General features: G+C 44.1%; 1 protein-coding gene across 4 annotated transcripts in view; it reads left to right on the plus strand.

Annotated features, from left to right (window-relative positions):
* The window catches only part of MAP2K5 (mitogen-activated protein kinase kinase 5), a 307,732-nt gene that overhangs the window by 268,536 nt on the left and 14,953 nt on the right, over nucleotides 1-24,243 (plus strand). For 3 of the 4 annotated variants that reach the window (XM_085849333.1, XM_085849334.1, XM_085849336.1), the window contains 5 exons: nucleotides 12,767-12,796; nucleotides 14,267-14,293; nucleotides 16,199-16,231; nucleotides 21,302-21,363; nucleotides 21,587-21,632. In XM_085849333.1, coding sequence (XP_085705459.1) covers nucleotides 12,767-12,796; nucleotides 14,267-14,293; nucleotides 16,199-16,231; nucleotides 21,302-21,363; nucleotides 21,587-21,632 — 198 coding nt within the window. Of the gene's footprint in view, nucleotides 1-9,955; nucleotides 10,033-12,766; nucleotides 12,797-14,266; nucleotides 14,294-16,198; nucleotides 16,232-21,301; nucleotides 21,364-21,586; nucleotides 21,633-24,243 lie in introns of all 4 variants that reach the window. The other variant, XM_085849335.1, reaches the window with a different exon arrangement.

The following is a 24,243-nucleotide window of genomic DNA, read 5'->3' on the forward strand; positions in this document are numbered from 1 at the left end:
AGCTCATGGAAGAGCATGATGTCAAAGAGAACATGGGCAACGTACTGTCAGTGCGACAGTCGTGCCACAGGTGGACGCAACAATCAAGAGAATTAACGAACAGGAAAAGAGGATAAAGAAGAGAACAGGAAATGTAGAAACATACAAGTAGGAAGGTTGAATCAGATAGGGTTAACGACTGAAAGAAAGATCCTAAGTATGGATGGGGGATGACATGAGATTGCAGTGTGCCAACAGATTTTCGGCCCGAGAAGGATGAGTGGGATTTTACAACCTCCAAAAGGTGAGTCCAGAAATGGGAGAAAAGAGGAACAAAAGAGTGGAGGTAAGCAATCAGTGATCTGAATTTTGGGAGTTTGCACCCACGAGTACACTGCATGTGCCCTGCTAGTCCAGTGGAATTACACTATAACCTGAAACAAATTGCAATAGTTTTTTTTATTGCTGGATCTTGTTCAGGGGGTCACTCTGAATGTCCCAATATAAAATAGGACAAAATAGGACCACCGGAAGTGCCCTAATTTGCATAAATTCAAAATGGCCACCATTGAGCACTTGGGGGGGCTGATATCTCCGAAACAGTGCGTTTTAGACCCCATAAATGTGTTATTAGCAGATAGGAGAGTGACCCCAAGGAATCCAAATATGTCGTCAAAATTTGTATATGACGTCATATATGTCAGAAATGACGTCATTGATGACGTCATTGATGTAATTTATGTTAAATTTATGTTTTCCTCAATGTTTTTGGAGGAAGTATATGTATGACGTTCTTTGGAAATATCCTAGTCTGAAATGTGTTCCATGAGCTATGCCTTGTACATTTTCAAATTCAAATGTATACCTCCACAGAGTCTGTCCTATACATGTCCTGGCTTATTCACATGATGAGGTTTTACTTAGTCTGAATCAATATCGGTGGCAGCATCCCCCTTATGAGTGCATGATGTCCCTTTGCATCCCGTGCATGATGGTGAACACTCTAAGCCATTTTTCCGACAGCTGTAACATAGGGTGTCACAATCACCCTTGCATTGGCACCGGATTATTTTCAACAGATATTCCGGTTCAGGAAGCAAGTCCATCTTGCTTGGCGGCATTCGACCATCTGGCAAATGCCACCCCCAATCCGTTGGCTTCAGTTCTTCTTTCCCCATCCAAACCTGGGCTTGATAGTAAACCCTCTGTAAGTGATATCTTGCTGCGTTGGATGTTGGAGGGAGCGTCTGTACTTGGACACTGCGAGCACTGGTAGCCAACTTTTCCGAGAACTTCCTGGCTCTCAGGTCATCCAGGCTTTCTTCCATCTTTCCACCACATAGAAAGACAAGAGCACTCTCTCCTGCTTTATCTACGTCCTCTACCCCAACCCTTCTTGAGCCAACTTTAGAATTTGCGACTTAAACTCATGATGATTTTGGGATTTCTTCACGGGCGCTCCTTTCCCTATCCCAAATATCCTGGATGTTGTGTCGCATCCAGCAATGGCATGGATCACTGGCAAGAGACTACACAATTCTTTCCCCAACTGCTTCTTGAGGCAAACCATGTCCCAGACTCTCCTCTTCACCTCCTTCTCCCCACACTTGCGTTCTGATCTGAAGACGAGTCCTTTGCAATCATCACCGCAATAGAAACACAACAGTGCAAGAAGATCTGTATCTTCTCCTATTAGTTGCGTACAAGCAGACGTTGAACACCTTACAGCCGTTTTCACAATCAAGACATCAGCATCACCATCTGCGCTTAGGGTCTTGATGCCGTTTTCACCCATCTTTTCCATCAGCAAATGTATAAAGCACTGCTTGTTCTCAGCATTTGCTCGAAAGTGTTCCTTTTTTGTAGTTAGTGGCATTTGGGGGGGAAAAAGAAACTCGTGGACCAACAGCTCCCTTCGTTCTCCTCTGATGGGTAACATCTTTGGTGGAAGGGCCTTCGGCGTATCCGTCAAATACTACAATGGCATTTTTGTAGTGCTTTTGGACATGGGTGATGTAGTGATCACAGATTTCCTCGTAGGTGTCATCTTTCTTCCAAGGTATTCTGTAAAGGAGAGATCCGCCATCTAGTATGTAGTACTCAGGGATGCACTATGGTGCATCTCCTCCAACTGCTGTTGGTGCACAGCTCTCAAGTGGGTCGGCAAGTTGTGGCTTATTCGCTTCTCGCATAACTCCGTGGGCATCAAACAAGGACGCAGGGTAGCTTCAGAGTTCGTGCTTGAACAGGCCCTTCAAATCTGTTTGGTTCACTGTTCGCAACAAGGAGCAGGCGCTGGAACAGCAGTTGTGGATCAACTGGTACAGCAATGGTTTCATTGCCTGCAGAGACCACCTTCTGACCCATTATTTTGGCGGTGTCTGCCTTCTTAAATGAATACTCGAACATATTCTGGCCGCACATCTTCTGTAGAATAGCTGAACCAACTTCTGCTTTATGTGGGTTTGCTGAACTGTGTGCGACGACTCCAGTTGCAATGTTCGTGAGGTTGTCTGACTGGACAAGTGGATTTCGGTCTTGAAGGAATTTTGAGATTGTGTCGTTGTCTTTGCAGTCCTGGGCTTTTCTCGACGACGACATCTCTTTGTGCTGCTCGCTGGTGCAATAATGGGTCCCTGTTAGATTTTGCATGCTCTGATTTACAGATGCACATGCAGGCACAGCTAACAACCATCGTGTCCTCTGAGTTTCCTCCATGCCACGACCACGGGTCAATCCACCAGATGACTTCAGAGTCCGCATTAAGACTTGTTCAATTACAAGGTCAGAAGAAAGACCCGCCCAGAACCTGTCAGTTCTTCGAATGACAAATTTTCCAGAGCGGAACTGATGGTGAACATCCGGGCTAGTGTTCTCCAAGTTGAGCATGTCTGTCAGGTAAACATGGCCGGACTTCGTGTAGTGCGAATGTCCTGCGGCAGCAAGGTGTGGCAACATCTTCCGCAGTGAGGACAAGTGGAGGTCAAAATCGCCTGTTCGTTCTGCCTTCAGAAACTGGAGAGGAGCTCGACCATCGACATGTACTGTAGCCACAGTTGGCCCATCGGGAACTCAGCGATCCTTGACGTGTGTTTCTGCAGGACCTGGCTTATTCTCTTCAAGACGTCACGACATGCATGCTTCTTTCGCTTGAATATCATCCGCAAGTAGACCATCGTATAGCTGACCTGCCTCTTTGAGATCTGGGTGGACATCATCTCTTTCACTCAATGTTATCATATTTGACTCTTCGTTTTCGTGGGACATGAAATCATATGCTTCACACAGAATCATTGAATTCAGAACTGCATAAATCAGTGTATGCCCCCATATAGCCCGAGCATAGGCCTTGCCATTCAGTATGTAGTTGACTGCATTTTCGGCATAAACTAATTCAAGTGCTTCCCGAAGTCCTGAGGCATTCATGAGGGGTCCAATGGATCCAAGATAACTCATCATGAGGTGAAAACCTCCTAACTTGAGGACTACTTTCTTCAGTTTGCTAGATTTGTCCTCATCATGAATGATCGTCCACGCTTTCAACCACAATGGTTGATCAAATGTCAGACTAGGAATGGTACTGTGTTTCCTGTTTTCCTCGACAGCAAACAGCAATGTAGAGTAAACGCAGGACATGTTGGTGGGGTCTAAGTCTATCATCGGAAGGAAGTGTACGGATGATTTACCTGGATGTTCACCCTTGCATATAGCTTGCATCGTTCCTGACCACCCTGGTCTACTGGGATAAAGGGGCAAGGAAATCTTCCAGAGAAGATTTAGGTTGGAGGTAAGATCGTTGACAATTAAATCAGGCAGTTTCTGGGAAAGTAATGACGACTTTTTCCCAAGAAACCTGTTGTAATAATGGATGGCAATCTTAGCTGCCGGGACCCCATCATCTGAATAGGCGAAGAATCGTGGTACTGGCTTCTGACTTAGTACTTCTGGTGTACAAGCTACCACTATTCCCATACCATGGAATGTACCATGGCCATCTAAGGTGCGGAGGTTGTGGTCTACATTGTCGGCAATGTAGTGGCCAAAGTGACCTGATATTGGGTAGGTCGTATCACTTGACCTGGCTGCAGACTTGGAGAAGCGCAAAACCTCATCATAGGATAAGCATAAGCCATGAGCATAAAGACTGTCTATCAAAAATCTAGAACCATACAAATGGTGCAGTTGGACATTTAGCCCAAATGGGATGGGCGCAAGGACGGTTCGAGGCCGAGTAGCTTGCATGATACAATGGCCTATTGTGGCAACCTTCAGGCCATTTGCACCTGGGAAAAGACCAGACAAAATAAGCTGAAGTGATTCTGGCAAGTATTTCAAGTTAAGATCAATAGACCTCAGTTGAACTGGGTCTGGGTATGTTGATTTGGAAGTGTCCTGCACTTTAATGTCCGATTTCATGAGTTCACCTGCAGTCTTGATAATTCGTCGCTTCTCATCAGCTTCATTGTCCATTTTAGGAGTGTCATAAAATTCCTGGAGGATCTGCGCTTGAACTTTCCTGAATGTCACAATGTTCGGTCTGCCATTTATGTTCGTGATCACAACCCGCTCTCCAAAATGTTCAAACAACTTTACACGCATATACATTGGAGAGTATGGGTCTTCACATACCTTTGACATTTCATCAACAAGATCAGTGACTGTGGTTTGTTCATAGTCATTTTCCTGTAGGTCAGTGATGACCTGCAGGAATGCCTCTTGTCGTTGAATGTTTGTCCGCCTCTCTAGCTTAGTCGATGGAATAATGCTGCTGGTGTCACTTCTGTAACAGAATGGTATTTGCTTCCTTGTTCTGAAGTTTACACTACAAACTATGTGGTAAATGGGATCTGCCGCGTGAAGGTCAATGGAAGATGCCAAACGTTCCCTAACTTTCTCTGCCCAAGGATCGTTTGAGGGCCTTTGGTCGCATGCTTTAAAGATAGACCTCTGGAAGTCCCACGTTCGAACAGGGTAAGAATCATCAGAGTTGGTGTCTGCTGACATCCCACAAAGGAAGCAGTGTTCCAAAAAGTTAAATATGGGTTCAATAGAACGGCGACTTGGCGGCTCTGGCTCCTCCCGAAACTTTCGTTTTAACGAAAACTGTATAGATTTCTTGTTGCAAAAGTCAAGTCTGCATTCAGAGTGGAACTTCTGCCCCACCATCACGTTGATGGCAACTCCTCTTGATTTTGCAGCTTCCCTCACACGATGGGCACCCTTCTCTGTCAAAGTAAACGTTTGTCGGCCATCATCAAGCTGTTTCTCGCACATGGCACATTTTGTGTCATCCATGGTGTAGATGTCGCCCTGTGGATGGAAAATTAGTTTTTAGGATATTGTCAAAGCCATGCTAAATTCCACGAAAATCAGTCAACTAGTTTACCTAATGCTATGCGCGTACATACAACGTCTAATAGCCCACACAAACAATCTGAACCAAACACCATATACACAGCACACTCGACAGCAGTCACTACACAAAGCATGCAAAATGAAATCAGTCATGCCCACAGTGTAAAAATAGCCGCATAAATCTGATATATTGTACGGATACACTCATGATCACCTGAACAAAGAGTCACCTGACCGTTGAGTCCATTTACCTTAGGTGAAATGTGCTGGTGTAGGTTACCCTGATGGGGGGGGGGGTTGTTGTGTTCCATGTTGTGTTGCATAGTTTATTTGTCAATCCCGATGTATACTATATGATAAGGGAAAATAAACTCTTTTGAATTTGATTTGAATTTGTTTGACACCTATGACGTCATATATGATGCCTATGATGTCATTTCTGACATATATGACGTCATATACAAATTTTGACTACATGTTTGGATTCCTTGGGGTCACTTTCCTATCTGCTAATAATACATTTATGGGGTCTAAAACGCACCGTTTCGGAGATATCAGCCCCCCAAGTGCTCAATGGCGGCCATTTTTAATTTATGCAAATTAGGGCACTTCCGGTGGTCCTATTTTGTCCTATTTTATATTGGGACATTCAGAGTGACCCCCTGAACAAGATCCAGCAGTAAAAAAAATTATTGCAATTTGTTTCAGGTTCAGCCATTCTGGGGCTAAATTTACTGGACTATGCAGTAGCTGGGCCAGTAGTTTGGAGCTGAGGGATGGAGTTGGGGGTGTCAGCTGAAAGTGCGCAAGACAGGAGAAGAGGAGGTATAATCAGAGATGACCTCCGAAAATATCATTGTGCAATCATCTCTCCCTTGTTTCTCTACTTCCGGCATGGGAAAGAATCCCCATATGTTAAAAATGGATTAGTGCTAATTCTATATTTTATAATAATCTGTCTTCTTTTGGTGAAACATCGATGCATTTTTAATTTTTAACTCACGTGGAGGCCTGGCACGCATCGCTTACATGGAGGCCCGGCACGCATCGCTCACATGGAGGCCCGGCACGCATCGCTCACATGGAGGCCCGGCACGCATCGCTCACATGGAGGCCCGGCACGCATCGCTCACATGGAGGCCCAGCACGCATCGCTCACATGGAGGCCCGGCACGCATCGCTCACATGGAGGCCCGGCACGCATCGCTCACATGGAGGCCCGGCACGCATCGCTCACATGGAGGCCCGGCACGCATCGCTCACATGGAGGCCCAGCACGCATCGCTCACATGGAGGCCCAGCACGCATCGCTCACATGGAGGCCCAGCACGCATCGCTCACATGGAGGCCCGGCACGCATCGCTCACATGGAGGCCCGGCACGCATCGCTCATATGGAGGCCCGGCACGCATCGCTCACATGGAGGCCCGGCACGCATCGCTCACATGGAGGCCCGGCATGCATCGCTCACATGGAGGCCCGGCACGCATCGCTCACATGGAGGCCCGGCATGCATCGCTCACATGGAGGCCCGGCGTGCATCGCTCACATGGAGGCCCAGCACGCATCGCTCACATGGAGGCCCGGCACGCATCGCTCACATGGAGGCCCGGCACGCATCGCTCACATGGAGGCCCGGCACGCATCGCTCACATGGAGGCCCGGCACGCATCGCTCACATGGAGGCCTGGCACGCATCGCTCACATGGAGGCCCGGCACGCATCGCTCATATGGAGGCCCGGCACGCATCGCTCACATGGAGGCCCGGCACGCATCGCTCACATGGAGGCCCGGCACGCATCGCTCACATGGAGGCCCGGCACGCATCGCTCACATGGAGGCCCGGCACGCATCGCTCACATGGAGGCCCATCACGCATCCTTTGTGTGGAGGCAAGGTGTGATGCGTGCATGTCCACCTGGAGCATGGCCGTTGCACATGCAGGTGCCTGGCATGTAAATCGACACCTGATGCCCACCGAGCACTCAATGCTTGATGCCTGGCACATGCGTTGACTCCTGATTCCTGGTACACATGTCAATGCCTTACGCTGGGTACGCATTTCCCTTCCCTATACATATGTCAACACTCGGTTCACTGTACGTACTTCAACATCTGATAACATGTCCATTTGTACATACCCATATATGTGCAAATACACGTATACATGTCATACTCTCGCATGCTGTGAATCATAAATTTGCTGGATGGTCAACACTTCGGAAATAGGACATCAGGAACAAGTGGATATAGACAAAACAGATGAACAAGATGCAGGGGAAGAAGGGAGAACTCAGTCCATGAGGAGAAGAACAGGAGATACTCATGTAGAAGAGGACTGGGTTGACCGTGAGTTGACCAAGAGAGAACTCGATGCATGAAAGTCGGGACTGGAGAGTGTACCAGGGAGTCCATGAGAGAGGATAGGACAAGGAGAGGCTTATGAGGGCTCAAGAGTCCATGAGGATGAGAACTGAGTCTACCAGGAGAGAACAGAGAATCAAGTGTGGAAAGGATGGCGGAGACCTCACTTGGAGGAGAAGCCTCGTGTGGGATCAATCCAAGCTGTGATCACCCTGTGTCTTGGGGCGGGGGGGGGGCTCGAGGAAAAAGGACAAAAGGGGATTGTGTGGCCAATTTGAAGGCCTACTCATCACGTTCCCTGCTCATGGCCATTTTACTTCATCTGGGCACCAACGTTACTGTCTCTCATCTCTCTCCTGGTCTCGAAAGCGCATATAATTGAGTCCTGAATCCACCTTGCACATCGTAGAGACAAAGGGAAGTCCGCCTCCATTATTGTGTTGTCGTATAAATGTGATCTATGGTGCCGAGTGGGTTAGGATTTGAGCTTTTATTTCTCATCCATTGTATCTAAGTTTGTGTATCCCCATTATCCTATTTGTGTCTTTTGACTCGCTTGCTTTTTTTTCCGTTTATGATGGTGTCTTGTCAACCCTCTTCCCTCTGCTTTTCAACATGAAAATAGATCATTTAAAAGTCAAGAAAGCGTGTTTCAACCATCCACTTTCCATCCATTTTGCCATTGATTTAGGCTCATTTGGGCAACATTGGGAAACAGGATGATATATAGAGTATAATTGAACACAGTGCCTTTAAAGCCAATTTTGGTCCATCCGTCCAGCATCGGTGTTAATTGGTGTGGACACGACAGTATTCACACCCCTCGACTTTTGTCACATTTTGTTGTGTTACAGCCTGAATATATAATGGATAAATAAATAAAAAAATTGTCACCGATCTGCACAAAATACCCCTGGATGACAAAGTGAAAACACGTTTTGAGAAATTTTTACAACTTGATTAAAAATAGGACTGTGCGTCCTGAAGCTCACTTGGACCAGGAGCAACAGTCACTCAAACCCTCCGCAGACCCCCTGAGACCCTGATGTTTTTTTTTTTAATGCCCTGAACAGACTTTGGTCCATCATGGGTGATGAATGTTGTGGTCAAGTTTCATCAAAATTGTATGTGTAGTTTCAGAGGAGACAACAAATACCTATTATGGGGGGTAACCCCCCCCCCACCACCCCCAACCTCCATAGACCCACTAACGAGTGCAGATTTTCAGATTTTGATGTGATTGATACACTTTGGTACAGTCCATTACGGGTGATGAAGATGCGTGCCGGGTCAAGTTTCATCGAAATTTTGTGTGTAGTTTTGAATAAGAGAGCAAATATCGAAATTTTTATTTGGAGGAGGGGTCAAAAAAAAACCCCGTATACCTCTGTAATGAGCACAGATTTTGATGCAGTCAGTACACCTCTGCGAGTCATCAGATTTGAAGCTTGTGGCCAAGTTTAATCAAAAGCATGTGTTTGGTTCAAGTGATAATGATTGAAATATTTATGGACTGACTGACTCACTCACCTCCGCATATGCTCACCTGACTAAAGTCCATGTGAGCTAAAAATGAACAGCTGAAATGTCTAACATCAATAAGTATGTAACCCTCTGATTCAATACTTTGTAGAAGCGCCTTCGGCAGTGATTATATCTTCGAGTCCTCTTGGGTATGTCTGTATTCGCTTTGCACATCTGGATTGGGGGATTTTCTCCTATTCTTCCTTGCAGATTTGCTCAAACTCTGTCAAGTTGGACGGGGAGTGTCGGTGAACAGCAATCTTGAAGTCTTTCCACAGATTCTCAATGGGATTCAATTCTGGCCTTTGGCTGGGCCACTCAAGGACTTTCACATTCTTGTTCTGAAGCCATTCCAGTGTCACTTTGGCTGTATGCTTGGAATCATTGTCGTGCTGTAATGTCAATCTCCTACCCAGTTTCAGATTCATGGCTGACTCAAGCAGGTTCTCCTCAAAGATTTGCCTGCACTTGGCTCCATTCATTGTTCCCTCTCTCCTTGCAAGTCTCCCAGTACCTGCTGCTAAAAAACATCCCCAGGCTTCACAGTCGGGATGGTGTTAGATGGGTGATGACCTGTGCTAAGTTTCCACCAGACATAGCGCTTTGCATTCAGGCCAAAGAGTTCAATTTTTGTCTCATCAAACCACAGAATCTTTTGCTTCATGCTCTTAGAGTCTTTCACATGCTTTTTTGCAAACTCTAGGCGTGCTGTCATGTGTCTTTTTTTCTCAGGAATGGCTTCCGTCTGATCACTCTCCCACAAAGCCTGGATTTGTGAAGTGCTGCAGAGACTGTTATCCTTCCGACAGGTTCGTCCATCTCAGCCAAGGAACTCTGTAGCTCTGTGAGAGTGGTCATTGGGTTCTTGATCGCCTCCCTGACCAAGGTTCTTCTCAGTTTGGTTGGACAGCCAGCTTTAGGAAGATTCTGGGTAGTTCCAAATTCTTTCCATTTCCTAATGATGGAGCTCACTGTGCTCTTGGAAACTTTCAACACTTTAGCAATTGTTTTATACCCTTCCCCTGAACTCTGAGTCCTATGGACAATTCTATCTCTGAGTTCCACAAACAGTTCCTTGGACTTCATGGTGGAGTTTCTGCTCTGACATGCACTGTCAACTGTGTGACTATATATATATATATATATATATATATATATATATATATATATATATATATATATATATATATATATATATATATATATATATATATATATATATATAATTCAATTGAATTGGCCACAGGTGGACTCCAATCAAGTTGTGGAGACATCTCAAAGATGATCAAAGGAAATTGGATGCACCTGAGCTCTATTTGGAGTGTCTGAGCAAAGGGGTTGAGCACTTATTGACTCGAGACATTTCAGCTTTTAATTTTTCGTTAATTTGCAAAAAAAAATTCGAAAAATACGTTTTCACTTTGACATGATATGGGGTATTTTGTGTAGATTGGTGACAAAAATATCTCAATTTTCTCCATTTTTAATTCAGGCTGTAACACAACAAACAACAAAATGTGGCAAACGTCGAGGGGTGTGAATACTTTAGGAAGGCAGGGTGTGTACTGTGTTCTGGTTGGGCTGAAGAGAGTTTTGACGCCAGAAATTTAAACAAGCAAGACTGGCTGGATAAGAAGTAGTAAAAGAACCCAAGGATGCTAATCTCTCGATAGTGAGATGGAAGCAGACCAAAAACACCAGTGACTCTTTGGTTCCGAAACCTTATTGTTCCCATGAGTACAAGATGGGATACAGCATCACTAGACCACAGTGGGGATCCATACTCCATGGCCCTGCAGGTGGGCCCTTTGTACACAATTAATAGCTCAGAATAGCCAAAGGAAGCCTTTCTTTTATGGAATATTCCGAGGTGATGTCTGGCCCTTGAGGCCAGTTTGGAGATATTGTCAGTTTAGGAGTTGGGCTAATGGTCAGGCTAAAGGCCTGCAAAAGACTGCAGTTGATATATTTAAGATTCAAAAAGCATTTCATAAGACTGAACAAGGTGGTTTTCATTAACTACGAAGCTTTTATGTTCTAGTAGGGTTGTATTGGTCCTTGAGATTCACATGATCATTGTCAAAGTATCAAATTGTAAACAAGTAAGTAATGAATTGTCGAGGTCACTGCAGGATCATTTACTATTTGTAATCTACAGCCTGGCCTCTGTGAGTCCTTGATGCGATTGGATTTGGCGTTTCTGTGAACTGAAAATGCAGATGTTGTTGATCGCATAAAACCTCCTTCATTCTCGCTGTACACGCTTTCATTCGAGATGAGTTGTTCATCCAAAGAATACACTAACACAGGGAATCGTCGACACAGGAGGAAGTCATTTGGCTCATTATGACTGTGGCGTATCAAAACTCCAGTGCTTCCATCTCGCTGCTTGTACTGCTGAAAGGTTGACTTGATTTAATCAGGCAATTTTATCAGGGTAATCCACATACCATCGCATGCTTTTTCTGAAAGATACTGTGGGATCTTCAACATTTACAAGCTGAATGCAGATGTACGGTCGACCATTTGTGGATTGAAAATTTAGAAAAGATGTGGAAGAAAAGAGTTTTTTTGGGGGGTGGGGGGGTTGGTGGAGAGGGTGGTCCAGGTCATTATATGGCTATCATCCTTGAATATTTCCTATTAGTCTCATTGTTTTTGCTTTAAAAAAAGGAGGAAAGATGGTCTGGACCCCCACCCCCCCTCTCATTCTTGTCTGTCCTCTTACACACCACACATACACACACACACACACTCACACCATTTATAGCTAACGATGCAGCCCCATACAAAAGAGGATGTCCGAGATGCATTGCCTCCTGCTGGCACTGCATCCAAATAGCAGTTTTAGTCCAACACAACCTCTCCATGGATCGAAGCATAACTAAACAGCTCGATGGCAATCGCCCGACCCACTACTAACTGTGCTCTCCTCCCACTCACAAATGCAGATTGTAAGAGTGATGCAGTTCTCAGTTCAGTATAGGAGCAGTTGGTCCACTTCACATTTCACTGCATGAACCGCAATGTCTTCTGGACTTTAGTTCACCATTATGTGACCGTACGTTCTTGGCCAAATGTCAAATGCTATATTTTGGGCATCCACGTTTTCGACAGCCAATCCAGGCCGATAAGACTGAGAGACTGTCACCATAGGGTTTGGAAATGAGAACAGCTGAGTATCCTTGGGGCGACAGTGGAATTTGAGGAGCAGTAGGGAGATGTCGAAACATACAGCCATCTGCCGCAGCAAGTGTGCCGACATATTTCAGATGTCGCCGGCATGATTTGGTGCTCCGCTGACACAGAGCGAGGGTAACACGTTACTAATGGCAACACTTGGTGTCTCCATAATAGTTTGCCACAAACCTGGAGTCAGGGATGAAGAGGTGATGTTGAGACTTGAAACGCTCATTGTCTGGTGCCACTGAGCACTTGCTATTGTCTGTGAGAATGTCATTAAATATGGATGGAAAGATTTTGATGTCTGGATTACTTAAGTATTCCTTAATCATTTCTTTCTCCCTCCTTCCTTTTCATTAGTTGGCTCTTGGGAGGTTCCCGTACACCCAGGTATAGTATTGGTCGTGTGGAAACCCTGATTTATATGTGATATTTTGCTCCACTCTTGGCTCAGAAATTTCTGTTCTCGTCGGAGTGCCTTCCTTCGTTTTGTTTATCTGTTGGTGCTTTTGCTTTTCTTGACTGCTACATTCTTCATGCCCTCTCTCCCACGTTCACCACATTTGCTTGTCCACTGTTCCTCAAGGTGCAGGTGGACAGTCACCTGCAAGGATAAAATATGTTCGGCAGGCACAGAATCCAAACAACAAACAAAACGTTTTTGTCATATCGGCTATGTCTGTCGCTTTCTGTCTGTCGTCCGTTACTGATTTGATTGTCCAACACTGTACAATTAATTTGTCGCTTTTCCTTTTGTCTGCATGTCTTCAGTCCTTTTCTTTTTTTTCTTTTTTTTTTCTGGATGTGCTACACCGACTCTCATCACAATTTCCTGATTCAATCTTGCTTTTTAATCAGGCATGCTATGTTCATAATTGGTGTAAGTGTCTGTCCGTCTGTGTCCGTCTGTCCACGTTTCACCGTTCCTGGGCATGCTCTTAGCTGTCTGGCTGTGTGAACGAATGTAAAGTTTGCAATGCCGCGATAGTTTGCAAGACAATACAGCTTGCCTGTTTCCTAGTGAACAATTGAAACGCGTCCATTGTAGTACTTTATTCGTGTAAAGCACCGATAATGTTTTTTGGGTTCCACAAATGCCCCAATCTAGCTCGCTGTCCTTGTGCCATTCCTTAACCATGTCCCCTTTGCCCCCGCATCGCTCCCAAACACTGTCCTTCCCTCCTCCCACTGCGGTGAGGCGTGTGGGGAGGCTATTACCATTTTGTGTGTTTTCATTATGTAAATGGTTTTAACACACGCCTGCACGTCGCCTGAAGCTGTGGGGTAATTTGCGTGCTGTCTCACTTGATCTCCCCCCGCCACCCTCCCCCTTTTTTCTCCCTGCCCCCACTCCACCACTGCCAAGACTCCTTTTCTTACAATCCGCCTTCTTTACAACCAATGCAAGCTCTTTCCTTTACTTTCCTTTGTTGTGTTATGTTTTTTTTTTTTTTCATGTGCTGTTCATCTTGAGCCTTGCCCTTTTGACCTCCACTATAACCAGCTCGCAATTTCTCCATCATTTCCATTGCCCACCTTCCCTGACCTGTCTCCCTCCTACTGGGAGTGAATCCACCTTTTCTCTGCTGAGCTTTGGCTTTGATGAAATATCGCATGTCGTAACGTTTCGCACCTTCCATATTGCTCTCTTCTTTCCATTTGCAGACTTGGCATTTTGCTGTGCTTTGCGATCATTATGCAGGCAAAGTGCCTTTTATTGACTTCTTAATGGCATTCCCTTATGTCGGATAAGGTTCTATTTTTTCCCCTTTCTTTCTTTCTTTCTTTCTTTCTTTCTTTCTTTCTGTTCCCACCTTATTCCTTCCACAAACATATTTTTGTTGTTGTTGTTGTTTGCAGATTCAGAGGAATCGAGGCTCATTGGTGGTAAGTTTCTAAAGTTTCTCACTCTTAGTGCAGTTTCTCACTCCAGATGACAGAGTAATGTTGAAGGCTCAATTATTTTGAACCTACTGTTGTGCAAGGTGAAACCCATGGGTCATTCATTGCATCCTCTACTTGCTTGTCAATGGGAATTATTTACTTGGAAAAGGAAGGTTTCTACCTTTCATGAAGAACTCGCGTATTGTTGAAGTTTTTGATCAGCCCGTGCAAGTCTGAAAATGCAGCTTGAGTGTAGATAAGAGTTGAAGCAAAGGTAGGTGCAGGTGGTGAAAGTTGATTGGTTAGGCTTGTACCCAAAAGGGTGGGAGACCTTGTGGCCGAGAGAGAGGAGAGAGGAAGGTTAGAAATTTCATCTCTCACCAAGAGGTCTCTTTTGTTGCAATTAAATGTTTTCATTGTGCTCTAAAACTGATGTGTTAAAAAAAAAAAACAACAGAATGAGGTTATAAATATGTCAGTGATGGAACTTATCATATATATATATATATATATATATATATATATATATATATATATATATATATATATATATATATATATATATATATGTATAAGATTGGGGCGGTTGGGGTTACACATTTTTACAGACGAAGAAGGCGCTTCCAACCAAAAGTAAATACTCGATCGACTCCGCTAATTTGAGCAAAAAAGCGAGAGCACAGCCGGCTTCATCAGACACAATAGACCCTGAGCCCCGGCCTCGTGTCCGGTTTTTATTTTGATAAGACCGCTCATTTCAGGTCACGTGCTGGAATAGTATATAGATATATATTTTTATTTTATATGGATGCACCAGTGGATTATTCTGTGTACATTGTTATACCTTTGCGTGTCCAGTTTTAAAGTGTGATGGTACACGTTTGGCATATGTCATTGCACTCTGCCATCTTTTTTAATTGTATCTGATAATTCAACAACTGTCCGATAGGATGGGTTTGATTCCCGACCCAGCTTCTGTCGCATTGTTGCTTCGCAGGCAGGGAATCGGATCACAAAGCGCGCCGTCCCTCAAATGAATGTTGAGCAGGGTGGGCCACATTCTTAATTCCTGCTCTGACTGCGAGGAAGGCAATGGCAAACCACGAAGCATAACCTTTGCCAAGACACTGTTTCAGCACCACTGACGTGCTCATCACAGAGCAGTGTTAGGCCTAAGTCACATTTGCTCTACGGCGAGGATACGGCGGCCATACGCCCTCTGAATTGACAGAAACGTGCGGCGGCCGCAGAGTTTCTGCGGTGGCCTCAGGGTGGCCCTACGCCGTTTGGCTATATTTTACAGGCCGTAGGGGTCGCCGTGGAATTATAGCGCGGAGTTATAACTTTTTTGATTTCTACGTTCGCCAAAGCAATTCGATAAGCCGAAAAAAAAAAAACTGGTAAAAAAAAAACAAAAAAATAACCCACTCGTTACCATCCGTCTGGCCGCACGTTCGCCTTAGGGCCCCCCTGCGGTCGCCTTGCGGGCACCTTGCATCTGCCTTGAAAATTCTATGGCCACTGCAGGAACGCCCTAAGGTCACCATGCGACATCAAATCAAAGACCGTACGGCACCCCCACATTTTTGGTCTCCACAATTTATAAATACGCCGTGCTGCTCCCCGAAAAATAAAAACATATGTTACTGCTACATTGTGTGACCGTGGAAATACTGCGGCCGCCCTATAATTGCTAGTGGCCATCAATTTTGTAGACCCCACAGCCGCCGTGGCAAATGTGACTTAGGCCTTAGGCCTTAAGGATGAATGTCCAGCCGACTACAACAACTAACGTACCTCTTCCATTCTCCCTCCCTCCCAATCCATCGCATATCCATTTTGCATCGCCCACTCGACATCTCCTGGTGATGTCCTCTCTCTTCTCCAACATCACTCCGGTTACTCCAGCCACTCCAGCTGCTACAGTTCATCTTGGATGAAGTAAGTCTTGCTCTGCAAACACAATCACGACAAAACAAACTTTTGTTGTGCCGCTAACAGGCCCGTGATGTAATTTTGATTTCCCCAATGACTGCTCAGCTTGTTTTCGCATTAAATTACATTACAATGACAAATTTGTTCATCATGAAACTATTTGATCAAAATTTACTTAAAAGGTGTTTGCAAATTATTTTCTTGCATCGTATTTGTTGACCTGTTGAACTTTCCTTACAAAACCCAAGGAGCATGAAGCTGGGACCCTACAATTGCATTCTCCATTGTTTACGATTATCCCTGTGATTCACGTGAAAGTAAACTGATGTGTTGTAATGCCTTTGTCCTGCTTGTGATTGAAGTACAAGCTCCACCGTGAGTCTGAGATCAGTGTTAAAAAAAAAATCCTTTTTTGGGGGCCATAAAACCTTTTGAGGCCTCAACTCGAGAGGCTGCTTGAAGTCGGTGACGTCTTCCCGTGCCTCGCTGTATTCATTACTGGAAATCCTTGGCGTTGTTCATTTATCAGCACTTCCCTTACATGATCTCTAGTTTTCTTTTCACTAACAGCTCAACAGACACTTCATTCACAGCTAACTTCACGTCGTGTTATCGTCCGCGATGGACAAGAAGAGCCGTCACTAAGACCTCGGATGGACTGCCTTGCACAGTATGCTCTGTTTCTTCGGACAATCGCCCTGCTGTGTGAAGGATGATATGCCCAGCAGGGTCAGACCATTACAGGAAAACCCCTTAATTATTAATTACCTCATCCCTAGTGACCCTGCGTGCTTACCTACATCACCACTTGCTTGTTTCTGCAAATGGCTGGCTTGTAATGCGGACAGTTTATTTTCCTTCTGCAGTTTTCGTTTGTGATCTTTGTTATTGTCTCTCAAAACCTTCTTTTGAAAGCTGTGGATAGCTGGGAATGCCATCGTGCTTTTGTCTTTGTTCCCTCAATGAAGTGTGAACATGTGGCTTTCTTCATGATGCATGAGAAGAACGGAGTAATCTTACATTTGGGGGATGTTACATGCTGCATGATGAAGTATAGGTGCTGTCGTTCATTTTATAGTTTGCGTGTTCATCGATTCCATTATACGCACTTGTCTGTATATGATGATCAGCGATACTCGCCATCGTTGTGCGATTGGTCAGATGTCGATGCACGTACGGTTGAGTCACACGAGGTGTTATCTTCTTGGACTTCGACTGTACTAACAAATGCAACTGCAGGCCATTCGTTGCAAGCTGGCTCTGCCTTGCAGAACATCTAATCGGGGCTTTTGAGAGCGGATGCTTGCGAACCAAAAATGCTTTTGAATCGAAGGAGTCGTGTTTATTTTCGTTTCCACTTAGAAAACGAGATCCGGGGCTTTGACAAAGTCAGCCACAGCTCAAGGAGACACAAACCGTGCACAAAAACAAATAAAAATGGATGCGGCACGGTGTCGTTAATGTTAACGTGATTCTTGTATTGTGATGGGTGTTAACATGAACCGTGCTTCATGCTTTTATCTAGGGGATCTACTGGGGTCGTTTTCAAGATGTCATCTGGATGGTACAACTCAAAATAGATCATTCGTAGCCTTTTATTTTTCAATGAGCAGTAGGTGGATTGGCTGGAGAGGAGTCGTGAGTGGGAGGGCGATTTGAGAAGGGGCAGTGGGAAAAAAGGAATAACCGTTGAGTTTACAGTTAATTTGCAGCGGTTAGCCAGCCTTGAAATTCTAGTATTCATGCTTCAAGGCCATGTTGACCTGAATGCTAGTTTGTAGGCCCCACTTTGGAATGAGAGGTAATGCTGAAGGTTACACCTGGCTGACTGCTCGTTTCAACCCTGCATTGGCAAAGAATGGTTACGGTGACCCGATATCGAGGGCAGTATCCGTCTCACGTCGTCCCATTTTGGCTCATCAGCCCAGCTGCCTCAAACCACTGAGCAGGGATGAGAGGGTCACACGATCCACTGGCAATGCCAAAATGTAATTATGACAGGAATAAATGACTGTACTTTAAATACGTTTTGTTCACGATCAATTTATTTGGCACGACATGATTGATAATGGTGTGCGCGGAACTACTTCCAAAAGCGACTCCTCCTTTGGCCTTTCCCCCATCCTCTCCCTCACTTGCCCTCATTTCCCTCCTCCTCTCCTTTAACAGCTGCCCTTGGGTGCTGATTTTTTTTTACTACAGTTTTTTTTTCCCCTCTCTTCTCTGGGTTTTTCTTGCTTCCTCTCCACCCCAGCGGGCAATGATGGATCGTATGTCTCGACAGTTTCATAGCCTTGCCAGAGCAGGGAGCAGAGGATACTTGGGAGTATAATGGGAAGGGAAGCTAGGTAACGAGAGAATTGCACTATTGCCTTGGGTTAATTACAGAGAAACAGTGCTTCCCCAAAGCTATGGCCGGCAGCGATGGTTCACGATTGCAACTCCTTTATTTTGGTGCAATTGAAGTCTCACTTGCTTACCCATCTTTTCAGATGATCTTTCGGCGTCGTGTTTTTTATGTTTGTTTTTTATTTCACTTTTGTTGAGTTAGCGCAACATCAGATCTTGACAATTTACACCGAATGATTACAGTTTAAAAATACCCCTCGACCATCTGTTTGATGAAAATGGCTGCCTTTACGTCCTTGTAAAATTACTGAAAATGGTATCGTCGTTTTTGAACGATGTCATGGCGAAGTTTTTTTTTTTTTAATACATATTACGAGTTTCCTTCTCGCAGCATACCACAAGACATTGTTAAAATCTGATGTAGTGTCGCAAATCCTCGATTGCATGTTACGTATCGAGAAATCCTGTCGTTATGACGAGATCATTTGGAGATATCACATATTCTTGTGTATTTTCTCAAACCCTTATGGATTTTATTCAAAAGGTATTTGTAATTTCAAATGATGTGCCAAAGGTAATGCACTACCTTTTTTTGGGGGGGGGGGGGGCTTTCGGTTGTTCAATCATCAAATATATATATAGCAAGGGTTTGTTTTGCAATCTGTCCTTCGTATTTCTTCCTGCACGATGAGTCCTTTTGTCACAATTAGTTTTGATAAGTTTATTTAACCAACAGCATAAAGCTGAACTGGATAATTAGATTCACGGAGTAGCAACACGATTAAGGGTCTGTCAGCATCCTATTCCGCAAAACAACTTCGTGTTTCTACAATTGCCTTTGCTGACTCAGTCACATTTTGGCAAAAGGTAACATTAAGATGCTTGTTCTAACACTGCAGTTGGACTAAATCCGATCAATGACTAAAGAGTTCATAGAACACCTTTCCCTGCACTGTCTTGAGAAACAAAAACATGGGTGGGGGTCTACGAGAGGCAAATTTTATTGGTCACGATGACATAAAATGCTGTGCTATTTTGTCCAAGTCCTGTTAAACGGAAGGGGTTTTGAAGGTTCCAAAAAGGTGATTTATGTTCTACAATGTTCAAGTTTATCATTCATTTAAAATAAAATAAGGATTTTAAAGGATTTATAAAAATAATTTCGGAAGTTTACCGCCATTGATGCAGTGTCTTTTATACCAACTCGTTTAACACGTTACATTCGTTCTTCATGCCTGTTGTTGACATCCATAAAAACAGTGAGTTTCCTGTTTGGAATGATTTTCAATTTTGTTTAACTGTCAGGCAGACAGACATACGAAAATAATTATCTCCCTCCTGTCTGCGCATGTGCGATTGGGGAAAATTCAGAACCAAAGTACTCTTAAACTGCAGGTTTGTTTTCTGATTCATGTTCCAATTCGTGTTCAAAATACATCATTCAATTGAAATCAAGTTGTTCCTCGATCATGAAATGACGTTTGGAGACAGACAGACAGACATAGAAGTGAACCAATTGCTTAATCCCACTTTTCGCTTAGCGTGTGTGGGGTAAAAAGTCTGTTTCATGAATGTCCTACGTTATATTCCGTATTCCATGTCTGATCTCATAGGGCTCCAAGCTATCGCGACTAAACGGTCCCACTTGCAACGACATTTTTGGTATCTGGTCGTACGTGTGCACCTGGATATTTTTGGGAGGGTGCGACTCGGAAATGTCGGCAGAGGGGAAGTGTAACACTTCTTGTGCTGGGAAGTGAAGCCACGGTCTCTTCTGTGCAGAGAGAAAAATTAGTCTTGGCTGGCCGATGTCACCAGTCGTAGTTAACCGACCACAACTGCTCTTTAACCTTTCCCAAGCCTCCTCCCAAGCTTCCTCACTGGGTAGTTGTTCATGTGAGAGTAAATGCACAAAGTTGACGAACGTCGATATTGTACAACATTGTTTGTCCAATTTTCAACCTCCTCCATAACACTTGGCCGTTAATTTATTTTTCCTATTCTATACCACTTGGAAACTCTAAATCTGTTTTGTGAACCGATAAATGCAGCAAAGCATTTGCTTTTTTCCTTGTGTTGGAAATCAATCAAATATTTTCCGTGCCAGGTTGATTCACAAGTCAACAAATATCTGTAAATGGTGTGCCTACAAGTTGAAGGATGGTCACATTGGTTTGCCTCCAAAAAGAAGACTTTTGACGCCTGCATCATGTATTTAATGGCACAGCATTCATCTGTTGTATCACCAACAGTGTTTTGCCTCGTTTTCTGTACACCTTGTTTACCTTCGTAACAAAACAAAAAAATGCAGTTTCACTGAAAGGCTTTCAATTTTCTTGTGTTCTTATAAGTGTTCCAGTTTTTTCTTTCGAACATCAAGTGATGTCATAACTTTTGATATCTGCCATCACGTCTTAAGTCCAGGTCCGAGCAATCTTGTTAATAAAATAAGAGCTAACCTTATCCTGTCCCCTGTATTTGTAAACTGTCAAGGAAAACTAAAACGATTAAAAATAATCCACTTTGAAACGCCGCGTGTGTATCATCCTCGATGGTGTTATGAAGTGGTGAGAGAGATGTGCTTGGAAGAGTCAAATCCGTTTCCATCCTCTAAATTCTAAAAGCTAAGTCTTTAAACGATCTCGAATGGTGCGGGGGAGTAATGAAATTCCTTGCCACGTGGGTTAATTTTCTGAGACACTTTAACCTGCTGTTTGTCTGCCTCAGGACCCTCCAGCCCTTCCACAGGGGCAATTTTCAGCTCCCTTTGAAGACTTCATTACTCAATGGTAAGTAAAGCTTTGTTCCTTCGTACCAAGGACCACATTTTCTATCTCTCAGCAGAGCCATGCTTTGTGTGTGTATATACGGTATATATACATATATACACACACACACACACACACACACACACACACACACACACACACACACACACACACACACACACACACACACACACACACACACACAATATTCGATGATCGTTCTTTTCTTTTTCTTTTTCATCAGCATGAAAAAGCAGTCAAAACAGAGACCAGCACCCGAGGAACTAATGGTGAGTCTAATGCTATGAGAGCGTTCAAAACGTTCCACAAACAAAATGCTCACAATTGTCCAAGATATGCTGACATGTATTTGTGTGCATATATATATATATATATATATATATATATATATATATATATATATATATATATATATATATATATATATATATATATGTGCTTGTAACAAAAAAACGTTGTTTTCTTGCTAATTTACTTAATTATATGGACGCTGTCAGTGTGGCCTCGAGGTGCGCACACTCACCTCTGTTCTCTGGCCTGGGTTTGAATCCTGACACAGCGATAAACTGCGGTCCTGGTGTTTTAGTGGCAGGGTGATTCATGAATATATCCGTTAGCTATTAAGCCGGAGGACCCGTCTGCCAGAATTGGTCATTGGTATAACATCTATACTACAAAAGGAGCTGTGCGTGCGTCCAAGTTCCACGCATTGGTTGGACAGTTCATCTGACTCCACCCACAATTTCTATGCTACGGCCACCATGTTGGTACTCGCTGCTCTGCGAAGCCAAAGACATCTTCAGAGCTGTCTTATTCACAATCGCCATGCCCTCCCTATAAGTTTACCCTTTAGTGCAAAATGACCAAAGCAACAGTTAAAAGGATTTTGAGCTGATAGGCATCACAGGCCTTGTGAAGATAAGCCTTTGCGATTTTCCAACTCTTTTCTCTTGAAACGACTCGACCAGGGACCATAAAACCCATGTCATTATAAAGGTCTTTGTTCGAGGACGTCTGGGAATCTCACAACAACGTGAAAGAAAACATCCGTCATTATTTACTTTTAACGATGTGTATATATATATGCATAAGAAAGAAGATAATTGGTTTTGGGTCTCATGGTCACTTCACAGTTTGAATTCCACAGGGTTCCGCATATCTTGTGGGATTGGGAGTTGGACAGGTGACCGTGACGGGACGTGACATGTCGGAGTTGTTTCAATCGCGGATTCTGTGTAGTCGGTGATAGCATGACAGGGGAGGGAAAAGTGTTCAATATTCCGATGTTTTGATGTGGGAATGCCCATTTGCTTTTATGAGTGTGGGGAGGGCGAGGAGTTGAGGACATAGTTGGGGTACGAAGGGGATGGAGTAAACATGGGACAGAGTTGGGAGGGGGAGGTTGAAGCTTTGAGGGGGGGGTTGTGGTGTGGGGTGAGGAGTGGGTTTCAAGGCTTGAAATGGGGAGGGGATTGACATCTTAAGATTGGGATGGGGGTGAGGACTTTTGTTTGGGGCGTGGGAGCAACGAATGGACAGAGTTGGGAGGGGGAGGTTGAGGGTTTGAGGTTTGGGAGGGGGATTGATTATTCGTGGTTTGAGAGGGGGGTTGGAGAATTTAGGACCCGAAGTCATATTTTACATTGTGTGGATGTTCCATGGGTCCCTGCTAGTCTTTCACAAATCGGGAGCAAGCCATTACTGTGGCCAAATTAGAAAATCCAAAAACATGGAGTGGCGATCCAGCAAAGACTGTTTCTAGCCTCAAAACGTTTCTCAACTTGCATTGAATGCCCCGTCAAGGGTATGAGCCTCTATTATTATGATTATTATTATTGTTCGGTTTTTTTTCTTGTAGTAGTAGTAGTATTATTTGTATTTTCATATATATATATATATATATATATATATATATATATATATATATATATATATATATATATATATATATATACATACTTATTGTATACAAAAAATGTTAGTGTGCCTTGGACTATTGTAAATACTTCGTCCTTGTGAATTATAGACCACTTGGAAAGCCCCACCACATATTCTTTGCACCACAGTCGACCAGACAGGAGACAAAATAAAGATTTTCTCTTTTATAAAATGCTTTTCTAACATGACCTGTGAAACAGCATGATCAGCTTGACTCTCTCGCATATTGAATAACTGAAATGACGAACCAAAACAGAACCTTGTCCTTTGCACCTTTGCGTCGTTAAAAGACTTTTTGTTTGGAAAACAATCTGAGATCTGCATAAAACTGTGATTCAACTCCTTCACTGTGCTGGCAAGAGTAATCTTGATATTTTTTCGTACATTTTCAGTCTTGCTTTGCTTGTGCGGCCCTGTATCCTGGCATGTCGCTGTGCATTTGTTCACACCGGCAGCTCATTTTAGCTCCAGACCATCATGGTTGGTGGCCGTAAGCCATCGGCAGCTGCGCAGCTGTTGGCAGCAGGCAGGGGGTCAACATTTGTTGGCACACTGCCCGAAAAGCCAATCAAGAAGCACAAGTGCCGCGAGCAGTGTGTTTTCATCAAACCGCTTTGCTAGGATAGAGATTTCGGGTGAGAAGAAGCAAGACATGGGGATGAGTGCTCAGTGTCCTCTTTGGTATCAGCAGCATGCAGCATTCCAATCCATCCCTCTTTCTCTCCCCCCCCCCCCCTTTCCGCTTTCTCCCATCTTGATTGTCTGCCACAAAGTGTAGGAATTGTCACGGGAATGAACAAGGGCCACTCTCATTTGCTGGCAAGGCAAAGTGGACTTGACAGGAATTTAAATTTGCCTTAATCAATGGAACATGGGGTTAACTTTCCGGCTGTTACCAATATTAATTTGTTCACCGTTCCATCGACTTCATAAATGTGCTAA

Source organism: Eptatretus burgeri, chromosome 12 (genome assembly GCF_056783735.1).
Source record: "Eptatretus burgeri isolate ZD-2024b chromosome 12, Ebu_testis_v1, whole genome shotgun sequence".
In the NCBI taxonomy this organism is placed as follows: Eukaryota; Metazoa; Chordata; class Myxini; order Myxiniformes; family Myxinidae; genus Eptatretus; species Eptatretus burgeri.